Source organism: Suricata suricatta, chromosome 16, assembly GCF_006229205.1.
Source record: "Suricata suricatta isolate VVHF042 chromosome 16, meerkat_22Aug2017_6uvM2_HiC, whole genome shotgun sequence".
NCBI lineage: Eukaryota > Metazoa > Chordata > Mammalia > Carnivora > Herpestidae > Suricata > Suricata suricatta.
In genome coordinates this window covers 3,417,627-3,431,322 of record NC_043715.1, presented here as the reverse complement: position 1 = coordinate 3,431,322, position 13,696 = coordinate 3,417,627, and the positions used below count along the sequence as shown (strand labels likewise).

Below are 13,696 nucleotides of genomic sequence, written 5' to 3'. Positions count from 1 at the left end.
CGCTGGGCCCGTGCTCCTGACTGTAGCTGGTGGCTCTGAGCAGGGACAGGGACCTTGGTTCCCAAGGGGCCCACCTCCCCTGTGTTCTCCAGCTGGCCCAGCACAGCTGGTCACGTGAGGTGTGGGGTCCTCTGTGTTCAGAGTGACCATCACCTTGTCCTGCACGGAGGCTCAAAATCACGTGTCCTTCCTGAAGGAGGAGGATGGGGTGCTCCCGAGCACCGAGCTCCGAGAACAGACTCGGCAGCCCTGCTTTTTCTCCTGTGAGAGGCGAGATCCCCGGGCCGAGGGGCACGGGGGCCAGCAGTCTGCGGTGACAGTGTGCTCTGCTCTGCATGGGGTCCGGGTCTGCACGTGGCTGCCCGTGGTGCCCGCGTGCACCCAGAACTGGGTCCCCCGCCACTTCTCCCTCCCCTTGGTGCCTCTCCCCGTCACGGTGTCCCTCCTTCCTGAGCCCACGGAGGAGGCTGCTGGGAAAAAATGACTCACACCTCACAGAATCTGGAGCCTGGGAGAGGCTGGGAGAGTGGCTTGCTAGCCCCAGGCTGGACCAGAAATAGCCGAGATCATTCGATCTGGTCTTGAAGCCCTGATGCTGGGCGCTCTGCTGGCTAAGTAGGTGCAGCCCATCCCACTGCCTGAAACGGCTGCGACGCACAGAGATTTGTTTCCCTTTCCTCGGAATTTTTACTCCTTTACAGACTGCACTGTTAGGATCAAGAACAAACAGCATCAGAAGGGGAGATGACCTCAGGGCCAGGGCTGTGAAACACTTCTGTCTTCTTTCCTGGCCCTCATTTGTGGAGCGCTTCCTTGTCATGTAAGGAAAGTCCAGTTCGTCCCTACAGGATCCCCCGCAGAGGACGGCGTGCTGGGGGTCAGTAAATGTTCATCGAAGGCAGATTGCTTTGTTTAAGTGGCTGTAAAGTGAACATCATTCACTCATGTTCTCATTGTTTCTAACTGCATCGTTCACTGACTACTGCTGCATCAAATTGGTAGAATGTATTTGCCATTTTGCTGTATTTAGATTCCCCCTCCCCCAGTTTATCAGGATTAGAAATACTTCTGTTGCTGGGGCGCCTGGGTGGCTCAGTCAGTTAAGTCTCTGACTTTGGCCCAGGTCATGATCTCATGGTTCATGGGTTCAAGCCCTGTGTCAGGCTCTGTGCTGACAGGTCAGAGCCTGGAGGCTGCTTCGGATTCTGCGTTTCCTCCCTCTCTCTCTCCTTCTCTCTCCCTCTTCCCCACTCAAGCGCTCTCTCTCTCTCTCTCTCTCTCTCAAAAATAAACATTAAAAAAAAAAGAAATACTGTTGTGGCAAGGAGCATTTTTCTCCACATAACTAGCTTTCAGTTGAATTATTTTCTTAGGATAAATTTCAAGCATTTGAATTCTTGGGTCAGAGGATAGAAAAGTAAGAATTGTAGAAAATACTTTCTAGGGGCACCTGGCTGGCTCACTCGGAAGAGCGTGCGACTCTTGATCTTGTGGTCAGGAGTGTGAGCCCTACATCAGGTGTGTAGATTATATAAACTAACAGACAAATAAGTAAATAAAAAGTTTCTAGAGTCTTACTTATCCGTATTACCAGGGTTACTTGAGAATATTAACTTCACCATAACCCCATCAGCATTTAGATTGCCTTTTAGTTTCTGCTAATTTAGTACCTAACGGTGCCTCATTGCTTTAATATGCTTATCTACATGTGTGGTTATTAGGGTTGGCTGAAGAATTGTCCAACCATTTAGTCATCGCATTTCTTCTCCGTGCCTTGCCTGTTTGAATCGTTGGTGTATCTGTTCGAATACAGTTTTCAGTTGGGTTTGGGTGAATTTATGATACAGATGTTACTGACCCAGTTTCGCATCATACCGACTGCACACATTTTCCCAGGGTGTGATTTTCCCTTTTTAGCATCCAGTGTGTTATCGGTGTGGTTTTCTGTGCCTTGGAGAACCGGAGAAGGTGATGGTCGGAAGGGTCTTAGAATTCAAGGCTGACCGGGGCACCTGGGTGGCTCAGTCGGTCAAGCACCTTGCCTCTTGATCTCAGCTCAGGTCTTGGTTTCGGGGTCGTGCGTTTGAGGCCCATTTTGGGCTCCATGCTGGACATGAAGCCTACTTTAAAAAAAAAAAAGGCGGCAAGCTAGACCACAGTGTCTCAGACGGGGAGACCCTGGCCCAGAGGGCAGAGGCCCTGGGCACAGGTGGCGGGAGGGGCATCAGGCCCCCCCAGCTCCAGACCGCCACTCCTCAGTCTCCGGCTCTCTGAGTGGTAGCGCCGTCTCCCGAGCCCCTAAAAACGCCGCATTGCTGTCCTGGCCCGGAAATTTCCTTTACGTGGAGATTTATGCTTCTCCCTTTTAGACCAGGCAAGCTTTGCAGGACTCTACTGAAGGCGTGCCGTTGCTGCTCCGACAATGAGGAGCCAGAATTCTGCCTTTCTGACTCAGGGCATTTAAAAATATCCCGGGCTGGGGGAGTGGAGGAACCCGTGATCGATCTGTGAACATTAGCTCTTAACAGGCAGCAAGCGCAGTTCTGATAGTGGATTACGCTCAGAAGATGCATCAGTGCCGCCGTGTCAGTGGCCACTGGTCAGCTAGACGTTTGGGGTCCGCAGAGAAGGTCACATCCAGTCTTGAGGTCGCCCTTGCCTGGAGGAGCTGGTGCGTCAGGAGGGCTCTTGCTCAGCTGTGTGCTGCTCCTCTCCGGGGACAGGGGGTCGCAGAGCTGGCCATCAGGAGACCCCATTTAGGCGCAAAGATTCCAATCCCAGCTCTGACCTTCCCGGTTCTCCGAGTGCATTCCCAGGCGGCTGTGTCCACCCATTCACAGACGTGCGGCCACAAGGCCTTGGCCGAGACTGTGCTAGATGCTCAGCTGGTACCCAGGTGTTCCAGGGGCCCCTACTTCAGAGAGATAAATAGAAATACTAATATCTACCCGTTAAGCAAACAGCATTATAAATGGGTGTAAGTAAAATCCTGGAGGAGCGCAGAGGAATCACTGAGTAGTTTTGACCAGGGGTGGAGTGAGCTGCTTGGCAGAGGTGGCACTGTGTCAGCCCCAGGCCAGCGGGTGGCATCTGGGCAGGGACAGGCAGGAAGAAGGCACAGAGCGGGAAGGGCGAGCAGCGGAAGGAATGGGCACCACAAGACCCCTGCCTTCACCCAGCTGGCTTTGTGCAGGGAGAGGGCAGGAAGGGGGAGGTAGGTCCGGGCAGCACATGACACTCAGAAGCCATCAGAGGGTTTGCAAGTGACATAAGATGGGACATCTGTCTGGCAGCCTGGAGATGCTCTAGGTCTTGAGTGGAAGAATCCTCAGAAAGGAGCCCAGGAGGGAAGAGACGCCAGCCTGGCAGGTGAGGGTCCCATGTGCTCAGCAGAGGTGGCTTTTCCTGCTGTGCCGGGTGACATCATCTCGCGTGGCCACGGACTCTTATGGCACTGAGCAGGCTCGTGTGTCCCTGGTGATTTTCTGATTCTAGCCCGGGGTCGGCTTTTTTATTTACTGGCACCAGTCATGCAGGCCAGCAGGTTAGTGCCTCTGAGGTCTGTTTAGTCTGGAGAAGCCTCCACCATTGGTATTTATTCATTTATTGAGCAGTTACTGAGTGCCTCCCATGTGCCAGGGGATTAACAGTTAGTGGACGGTGGGACAGTGATGTCCATGTAGCGACGTCCCGGATTCTGGAAGTTTGGAGCCTGCCCCCTTTATAGGGAGTCCGGGGTCTCCTTGATTCAGTCGCGTCTGGATTCTCGGAGCTGAGGTCCCCTTATGCGGGGAGTGGCGATGACGCTTCATGCCTTCCATTCCAGGTGCCTTAGGGGCACGGGAGCCGCCCCAGAGGACGCCCGGCGGCCAGCAGCGCCCCAGCGGCTCCTGTGACCTCCGGCTCCTGCCGACGCACCTGGGAACGCGATCCTCCCGCCTCCGCCCAGAAGCCCCCCCAAACCATGGAGGCGCCCGAGGTGCCCGTGGGCGCGCTGATCGACCTCGGGAGCGAGCCACCTGCGTCCCCGCCCCGGGGGGCACTGCCTCCGCAGCTGCAAGATGGGGACAGCTCGCAGGGCGACGCGGCTTCGGAGAGCGAGACCACCGAGTCCGCCGACAGCGAGAACGACATGGGCGAGTCGCCCTCACACCCGTCCTGGGACCAGTACCGCCGTTCGTCCTCCAACGAGTCCTTCTCCTCCAACCAGAGCACCGAGTCGGCCAAGGACGAGGAGATGCTGGAGCTCCGCGAATTCATGCGTAGCTACGTGGACAAGATCTTCTCCGGAGGGTGAGCCCCGCTCCGGGGGCGGGGGGCGGGGCGCGGCTCTTTGGGGGCGGGGCGCGGCTCTTTGGGGGCAGGAGGCGGCTCTTTGGGGCGGGGCTTCTGCTCCTTCCTCTGCTTGGGGTGGGGCCCCTTGAGGGAGTCTCAGCCCCACCCCCAGGAGGCGGGAAGCTGCTCTGGGGGGCGGGGCTTCTGCTCCTTCCTCTGCCTGGGGTGGGGCCCCTTGGAGGGCGTCTCAGCCCCACCCCCAGGGGTGGGACACAGCTCTGGGGGGCGGGGCTTGTGCTCCTTCACCTGCATGGTTTGGGGCCCTTTTGAGGAGGTCTCAGCTGCACCCCAGGCTGCAGGCAGAGCCATGCAGGGAATCTTCACCATTTCTCCCCTCCCCCCCACACCCATGCTCTGGCCAGCCAGCCGCTAACACACTTGTGTCCTCCTGCTCCTTGCCCCACTTTCTTTCATGTTTATTTACTTATTTATTGAGAAAGAGAGCACGAGTTGGGGAGGGGACAGGAGAGGGAGAGAGAGATTCCCAAGCAGGCTCCCTGCTGTCCGCACAGAGCCCGACGGGGGGCTCGAACTCACAAACTGCAAGATCATGACCTGAGCCAGAGACGGAAGGTCAAGGGACTGAGCCATCCAGGTGCCTCTTGGTCCTTTCTTCTGCCTTTCCTTTGCCGCTTCTGAGGGGTAAACAGGAGCCCTGGCAATAAGAACCCACGGAGCAGAGGTGGGGTTAGGATCGGAAGGAGAAGGGGGTGTCTCTGGGTGGGCCCATGCTTGTTACTATCTCTACGTGGGGGTGGGGTTTCATCAACCATGGCCTTGCATCCAGCCGTTTGCCGGTCACTGGTGGCCTTGCCACTGATCTGCCTTGTGTGGACCCGCAGTGCTCAGCATCCTGGGGGCCTGCTAGAAATGTAGTCTTGGGCCCCAGTCAGACCCACCGAGTCTGTGGGGTTTTTTTATTTATTTATTTATTTATTTTTATTTTTTTTATTTTTTTTTTTTTGAGAGACAGAGAAAGACAGTGTGAGCAGAGGAGGGTCAGAGAGAGAGGGAGACACAGAATCCGAAGCAGGCTCCAGGCTCTGAGCTGTCAGCACAGAGCCCGAAGCAGAGCTAGCTGTCAGTACAGAGCCCGATGTGGGGCTCAAACTCACAAACTGTGAGATCGTGACCTGAGCCAAAGCCAGACGCTTCCCAGGTGCCTCCGCATCTGCGTTTTAACCAAACCTCACTTCAGCGTGAGGAGCTGAGGACCTGATCGGATAACTTTCCAGTTTTAGGAAAGCAATATGAACTTCCGTGCAAAGGCATTCTTTTCTCCCGTGGCGTATGTAGGTCCCTTGTTTGTAATGTGGCAAGGTGGACGCCTGCGTCTGCCGGGTGTATTTCCATTTTCTTTGCAGCTGAAAGAGGGAAGACCAGGGGCGCCCAGTGGCTCAGTCAGTTAAGCATCCGACTTCGGCTCAGGTCATGATCTCGCAGTTTGTGGGTTCAAAAACCTCCCCCCCGCCCCCGCCGTCGGGCTCTGTGCTGACAGCTGGGAGCCTGGAGCTGCTGCAGAGTCTGTGTCTCCCTCTCTCTCTGCCCCTCCCCGGCTCTTGCTCTGTCTCTCTCCTTCAAAAATAAACATTAAAAAATTGTTTTTAATAAATAATAATAAAACATCAAAAAAAAAAGAAAAGGGAAGGGCTGAGTGCTAATCCAGATCTTGGACCATCCCAAGATGCATTCACATGTGATTTTGCGTGCATTCTGGGAGAGCGGTGGATGTGGCCCCCTCCTAATTCTGTTTGACTAACGCGGGAATTAGTCAGCCTCCTCCGAGCACACCCAGTTAATGAAAGGGGAGAAAGCCCAGAAGGCGGCTAATCTGTCAGGAAGGCCGATCTATATTTGCCGCGGCCCGCTGAGCCGCACGCTTCTTCGAGAGCCTTCCAGAAATCGCTGCAAGCTGGCTGGCACGTTCTCCTGTTTCGTCTGGTGTTGGTATTTGGGGACAACTGAGAGCAAGATGTTTTCTACAGAACCTTAAATAAATGAAGAGTTGCCTGAGCTAATTGCAGGCGCCCTCTGCTCCTTTATTTTGCCTTTAAATGTGGGGTGGAGGGTTGGCTTTCTACGAAGAGTGATCAGAAGCGGTTTGGGGTCAGAGGAGGATTCCGTTCACCTCCCCGCCCCACCCCGGGGGTCCCCATCTCCATCGCTCACACACACAGCCAGGGTCTTCAGAGAGGTGAGCAGGCTGGCTTTTCAGGGTAACCGGCCGTGTCCCCCGCATCGAGCCCGTGTGTCCCGAGGCCGAGCAAGTTAGGTGTTTGTGAGTTCGCTGTGGCTCCGCGCCGACTTCAGCGCCGTGAGTAGGAAGGCGGCCGAGCTAGAGGACCAGGCCCTGAGAAGGTCGTGTTAAATGCCAGGGCTCCCGTGTCACTGGAGGCAGGACTGAGGATGGCCCCCGGGTTTTGGAGCCTGGAAGTCTGGATGGAGCTCCCTTTGCCCCGTTCCCTCTGTCTGACCCTCTGAGCCGGTCCCCTCGCCTCTGAAACAGAAATGACCCCATTTCCTCCGGGGGTCGCCTGAGGGCTGGGTGAGCCCGTCTCCATCAGGCTTCCTCGGCCCTCCCCTCCCCCCTGCTGTGGCCATGCTTGTTCCAGAGGACTGAAAATTGCTTTTCCTCCTCTGTTCCTTCCAGGGAGGACTTGGACCAGGAGGAGAAGGCCAAGTTTGGAGAGTACTGTAGTGGCGAGAGCGGGAAAGGCCGGGAGTGGTTTGCCCGATACGTGAGCGCCCAGGTGAGGGGCGGTGACGGCCAGCGGGGACACAGGGCACTCGCCACCTCGGCCCCACCTGCTCTGGAGAAGAGAGTCAGGGAGGTGACCCAGCAGAAAAACAAGGAAAACTTACGTAAAGATGTTCTGGAAAGACCTAGTTAGAACAGCGGGAAGGGGAAGGGGCTCACTGGGGTGCGTGACATCCAGACAATTTGTTTTGTTTTGTTTACAGGTTATTTGAGAGAGAGAGAGAGAGAGAGAGAGCGAGCGCGAGCGCGTGAGTGAGTGGGGGAGACAGGCAGCAGGACAGAGCGAGAATCTTAAGCAAGCTCCACGGTCAGCACGGAGCCTGATGTGGGGCTCGATCTCACGACCATGAGATCACGGCCTGAGCCAAAATCAGGAGTCGGACACTCAGCCGACTGAGCCACCAGGCGCCCCGGGACAAGGGCAAGCCTGTGGACTGTGTCCATGCATGGTTTTATTGTCAATAACTGACAATATTCAGTTTTTACGAAGACAATATATTCAAGACAGAGACAGCCATGTGAATTCAGAAAAGAGTTATTTTTTGTATATACTTACTAGGTTCTTTTTTTCTGTAAAGTAGCTTAAACCCTTAGCTTTTAAAGTACTTTTTTAATGTTTGTTTATTTTTGAGAGAGAGAGAAAGAGAGACAGAGTGCGAGCAGGGGAGGGTCAGAGACAGAGGGAGACACAGAATCAGAAGTAGGCTCCGGGGTCTGAGCTGTCAGCACAGAGCCCGACGCGGGGCTCGAACCCACGAACCGTGAGATCCTGACCTGAGCCGAAGTCGGACGCTCACCCGACTGAGCCCCCCAGGCGCCCTGGCTTTCAAAGTCTTTTTATCACAATTTATTTTTTCAAAGAAAAATTAGAAAATGCAATTCAGCAAAAATAGAGAAAGGACCCCCAAATCTACAATCCAGAAATTGCCGTGTTGGGGCGTCTAGGGCCTCCAAACCGTTCCGTGTTGCGTGGGTGAGTGTGCTGTGTTCTTAGTTTGAACCATTTCAAGGAGACGCAGGAGAACGTCGGTTCGGGCCCTGCCAGGCGGCGACGGCCTTGCGTCTGGGCCAGCACTCTGCCTGGGGTCCCATCTCTGGCGCAGAGAAGGCTGCTGTGGTCCGGGGCTCTGGCCGGCTGTGTCTAGCAGCGCCCGGCGCCCCCTGTGCGCCCCTGATGTGTCTGTCCTGTCCCCGGACAGCGCTGCAACTCCAAGTGCGTCTCGGAGGCCACCTTCTACCGCCTGGTGCAGTCTTTCGCCGTGGTCCTGTTCGAGTAAGTCACGCTGTCGCTGCAAGCCTTCGTCCCGCACGCGTCTCCCCGAGCCCCCCTCCTGCCCCGCGCCAACCCAGTCCTGACAGCACTTGCTTGGAAACCCTGGCATCCACTGAGAGGCAGGGCTGTGCCAACCTCTTGCGGGAGGGAGTTAGGGTCCTTCCCCCCATCCCCGCCTCCCCCCGGGGCCCCAGGACCGGCTGGGATGACACGCCCTGGACCCTGCCCTCCTGCCACAGAGCCGTGGCGGGTTCTTGATTTCCTGCCGCGAAGTACTTGCAACTAGATAACCGCCCACGTAATGACAGGACCGCCGCCTGCGGCCTGGCCCGCGCACTAATTAGGCCCTGCCGAGCCTTTAACACACACAGCACAGCGGTCACTGTCGGGGACGTGAAGGGGGGAGGGCGGGCCACGTGAGTCAGGGGCTCACTCCCCCTGAGGCCGCCAGACCCACGTCATCCCTCCTGGACCTGCGTCAGAGCCAGTGATGGGACCCCAGCATGAAGTGGAGGGGATTGGCTCTGCCTTGGGGAAACGGAACGGCAGGGGGGGCGGGGGGCAGGGAAGGACGGGGTAGGGGGAGCCCCGATCTGACAGTCATTTGTGCCCCCACTCACCCTCGTTCCATCCTCATGGCCTCCAAGCAGGTCCTGGCCCCGTGCTCGTGACCATGTCCCCTTTGTCCTTCCAGCCCCGAAAGCCCCTCCTTCTCTTTTCCTCCCCGTCCCTCTCCCTGCTCCAGTGAGCTCTCACCCCCCCCCCCCCCGTGTCTGGATGTCCCCTCAGCTCTTTCTGCTCCCCCACGAATGTGCAGCATGGACTGCGGCGGGGGGGGGGGGGGTCCATAAAGAGGAGGATCTCCACGGTTCCAGTGCTTGCTCAGAACGCCCCAAGGGGAAGACAGGCTCCCCTGGGGGAGGGGTTCTGGGTCTCGGTGCCGGCAAGCGTTCAGGGGACAAGAAAGCGTCACAGAGGGAGAAGGCTGCAAGCAGGCCCGGCTGTCTTGTGTTCAGCACGCCCGCGGGCACTGAGGACACACAGCTTCCGAGCAGCCACATCGATAGGAATTCTCACAGGTCCATATTTCACAGCGACAGAAGCATTGCATTCTCTATTTCCTTTGAATTTTCCCTCAGATAAAATCTGGGGGTGGAGGGGAGAAATTCCATTCAAATTCCAACCCATCTGAAACACAGAATCTCCCCATTTCTTCATAAGCATCTGTATTTTTGTGTGTTTGGAAAAAAAGAAAGAAACCTTGTCATATTTTTTAAATATTTACTCATTTTTAACATGTACAGGTATTTTTCATTTTTAGTTTCTGAGTGTCTTTCGTTTTTACGTTTGTTTATAGTCTCTTATGATTTTATTGGCAGTTTAGTGAAGTTTCATCTTATTTTTATATTAAAAGACACCTCACTGTCCAGATAAGTTCCTTTGACTTTTCTTTCTTCTTTTTTTTTAAAGTAATAACTTGTCCAAGGTTAGAAACTAAACCGGAAAGCAGAGCGCAGAGAACAGGGCAGAGGGCACAGCGCCTGAATGGAAGGGAGACCCCCTTATGCAGCCCTGGCCCGGCTCCTGCCAGTCACCCCAGTGGGTGACCTGCCCCCCAGAGACTCCGCATCTTTCCAAGAAAGTCACTGCGCCCACATGCAGCTCTGCATTTGTGACGGCTCTGTGCTGTCCCGATGTCTGCATGTACCGGAATTGCTCTGACGCACACCCCACGGAGGGTAGATTATTTCTCTCCCTCGCCCGCCCTGGCTCCCGGTGCTGGTAGACATCTCCGTAGAACCTGCACGTTCCTAGCGGCAGGCAGGGCCTCTCTTTGAGGATCTGTTTCCCCCTTTATGGTTTGCTGAGTTCACTGGACCTCTGCGTAGCTCATAATCCTTAACGTAGTATGTACGATATACTAATTATAATCCTTTACCTCTGAAGAACATTTTTAAGTGTCGGAGGGTTCCTGTATATCATAATTTGATTTTCAGCAAGTGTCATAGGGTTGGGAGGTAATTCATATTCCTAGGGGTTCTCAAAGTGCTGCCCCGAGGCCCAGGAGTTTCAGAACGTCAACTTTATGAGGCAGTTTGTTAGAAATGCCCGCGCTGAGGCCAACTGCCCCAGACCCACTGAACCACACTCTGGGGGCCGGCCCAGCACCCACATCTTAACTGCCCTCACGGTGATTCTGATGTAACTCAAGTCCGAAAACCACCGATGGAGGGGACCCTCTACCTCACTCTGATTCCTGAGACGTAGCGGCTGGGGGGCCGCGTGGCCTGGGGCCGGTGGTTTGGGCCTGAGGCCTGACTTCCGGTCCCGCCGCAGCCCCTGTGTGTGGGATGCAGCCTCCTGAGCCTTTCTGTTCCACCTTGGAGGGCGGGAGGCCAGGCTGCGGGCGAGGCCGAGCCGCCTTCCTGCCCAGGACGCCGGCAGCCCCTGTGTGCCTGTGGGAACTCACTGGTTGGGGGTTATTGGGGTCACGTCTGTGTAGCATCTGGGGGGTGAGGCGCTAACGTGGACATGCTCGCACAGTATGCATGTCTTGTGTCATAAACTCGCGGGGAGGAAACGGGGCACCGCGGCTCTTTACTCAGTCGGCCTGGCTTCGCATTTCAGGTGCCACCAGATGGACGACTTCGGGCCGGCCAAGAACCTCATGACCATGTGCTTCACCTACTACCACATCGGTAAGGCCCGGGGGCGCGGCGGGCGCGGGGCAAGGGTGCGACCCCAGACCAGTCAGCCTGTGACGGGACAGCAGGTGAGGGTTTCTTCCCGACGGAGGGCAACGTCATGAGGCTTCCGGAAAAACCATAGAACCTGATGTCAGGGCAGGATGAGTGAGACTCCGGAAACAGGAGGGGAGACAACATTCCGAATCGTAGGTCAGGAGGTTGTCTGCCGGGGGAAGGAGACCGCCAGCAGCTAGCAGGAGAGGGAGTCAGCTCGTCTGGGGGACATTCCTGGTAGACTCAGGACCAGTGGATGTGAGGACAGTGGCTTCATGTTTGAGCAAAGTGTGGTGCGGTTGGCTGTTGAAGGGGGTTGCGGTTCAGGATCTTAGGGAGGAAAGTGCCCTGGGTGGGGGCTGGAGATGCCTGGGTGGTAAAACAGGCCAAGGCTCCCTGTAGCAAAGGGTCTCCTGCAGGTAGAGGTGCTCCTACAGTCAGAAGGGCCTACCTGAGGTCAAGGCGCCCCCTGCAGGTCAATGGATCGCCTCCCCAGGTCGAAGCGCCCCCTACTGGTCAATAGGTCTCCTGCAGGTCAAGGCGCCCCCTTCAGGTCAAGGCACGCCTACAGATCAAGACCCTCCCTCAGTCAAGGCTACCCCCTTCCAGGGGTATCTTTATTCCGAGATCTGACAGCTCTTCTGGCTCGCTGCATGGGAACTTCCTGGTAATGGGAGCTCCAGGGCTCCTGTGTGAAGTTCCTTGGATGTGACAGAGGGACTTGTTGAGTCCGCGGTCGGCAGAACCGCTGGGGGCCTGCGTGTGGACTCGGGCTGGCTCCGGGCGGCACTAAGCCCCGCCTCCCTCCCCACGGCCCCCAGGACTCCCGCATTTGCTCTTGAGCCAGAACCTGGCGTCCTCTGCAGCGGCTTCATGCTCTCTTGGCCCCCAGCCACCCATCCTCTCCATGCCTCGCTTCTGCTGGCGAGAGCTGGTCAGGCGGCCTCAGCTTGGGGCCAGGCCAGGCCACATCCGAGGGACCCCCTCGTCCAAACCGTGGCTCCTACTCCTCAAAGGACAGTAGACGTTGCTCATCTGAGTCACATCTGTGCACAGAGCTGCTAATGTTAGGAGGGGACACTCAGCGCCCGGGCCTGACCCATTGGCCTGTAGGGGGCGCCTTGACCTCCGGGAGACCCTTTGCCGCAGGGCCTTGGCCTGCTTACCATCCTCTCCTGGGAAGCCGCCCTCCTCCTTCAGGCCCCCGCGCTCCTTCAGGGCTGGGTCCTCACCTGGTTCTTTTAGCCCCTGCGCCCCTGGCTGCCCTCTTGTACACAGTAGGTGCCTAGCGGCACCCCAGCAGGCCTCACCCCCGCCCCCGCCTTCCCGGGCGTCTGGGGGCCCTTGCTTGTCGTGACTGCCACCACCGAGCGGCTCCTGCCACGCAGTGTGGTTCCATTCCTGCCCCCTCCCGCCTCTCCCCTCCAGGCAAGCCGCAGCTGCTGCCCCCCGAGTCCAAGGAGAAACCCGCCGGGAGCATCGACTCCTACCTCAAGTCCGCCAACAGCTGGCTGGCAGAGAAGAAGGACATCGCCGAGCGGCTGCTAAAGAACACGGCCAAGACCGAGAATGTCAAGGGCTTCTTCGGGGGGCTGGAGACCAAGCTGAAGGGGCCCCTGGCCAGGAAACAGGAGTGAGTGTCGCCGGGGGTGCCTCCCTCCTGGACGCTGGCCTGGCCTGGAGGGGTCTGATGGCCTTGGGGGCCCAGCCCCCAGCCGCCAGCCCTGCTTGAGTCTCCCCCCCCCCCCCCCCCCCCCCCCCCGCAGTGTTCTGTGGTTTGCCTCCGGGCAGGGGTGTCCCCTGGGGGGCGTGTTTCCTAGGAAGGACAACGGGGAGCTTCTGGCAACTGCCCACAGGCGGGAGCCAGATTACAAGCCCCGAGGTGAGCGTCAGTGAGCATAGGTGAAACCATTGTCCCCAGACGGCCATTCTCCCACAGGAGCTCAGGAGCCTCCCGGGCCAGGGCGTTTGAGAACGGGGTGTTGAAGCGAAGCCCTCCCAGAAAGGGCACGTCAGCAAGAGAGTGTCCCGGGCTCCCGGTGCCTGTCCCCGCCGCTCGCAGTCCCCACTGTCACCTCCCTTGGTGGGTCACCTCTGGGTGATCGGCTGTTCCTCGTCTGGTCCAGGCAGCTTTGGATTCAGAGAAAATGGTGCAAGAAGCCTAAGTGCCCCGTCTTGCTTTGGGGAGATTGGCAGTTGGTAAACACTACATTGATCTAATAACACTTTTTCAGAGAAAACTGTGGGAAATGTACCCATCGCTCATGAGACATAGTCTCAGCAGTGTAGACTGGGAGAATGGGCAGGGGGCTCATTTCGTCACTGCTGTGGTGTCTCTCCCTCAGGGAGGAGGAGGGCAAGCCCAAGGAGAAGCCGCAGAAGACCGGTGAGTGCCTCCCAGCGGGCTGGTGTGCCCGCCCAGCATCCCCAGTGGGCCTCCAGCGGGTCGGTGTGCCCGCCCAGCGCCCCCCGTGTGCCCGCCCAGCATCCCCGGTGGGCCTCCAGTGGGTCGGTGTGCCCGCCCAGCGCCCCCCGTGTGCCCGCCCAGCATCCCCGGTGGGCCTCCAGTGGGTCGGTGTGCCCGCCCAG

The 13,696-nt window shown here is 57.4% G+C and overlaps 1 protein-coding gene across 3 annotated transcripts in view; it reads left to right on the top strand.

The window, feature by feature from the left end:
• Window positions 1–13,696, top strand: part of KIAA0513 (KIAA0513 ortholog) — a 56,867-nt gene that overhangs the window by 34,500 nt on the left and 8,671 nt on the right. For all 3 annotated transcript variants that reach the window (XM_029924127.1, XM_029924126.1, XM_029924128.1), the window contains exons 2-7: window positions 3,827–4,293; window positions 6,986–7,085; window positions 8,293–8,366; window positions 10,995–11,065; window positions 12,536–12,740; window positions 13,453–13,493. In XM_029924127.1, the coding sequence (XP_029779987.1) occupies window positions 3,965–4,293; window positions 6,986–7,085; window positions 8,293–8,366; window positions 10,995–11,065; window positions 12,536–12,740; window positions 13,453–13,493 (820 nt within the window). In that variant the 5' untranslated portion in view covers window positions 3,827–3,964. The remainder of the gene's footprint in view (window positions 1–3,826; window positions 4,294–6,985; window positions 7,086–8,292; window positions 8,367–10,994; window positions 11,066–12,535; window positions 12,741–13,452; window positions 13,494–13,696) is intronic.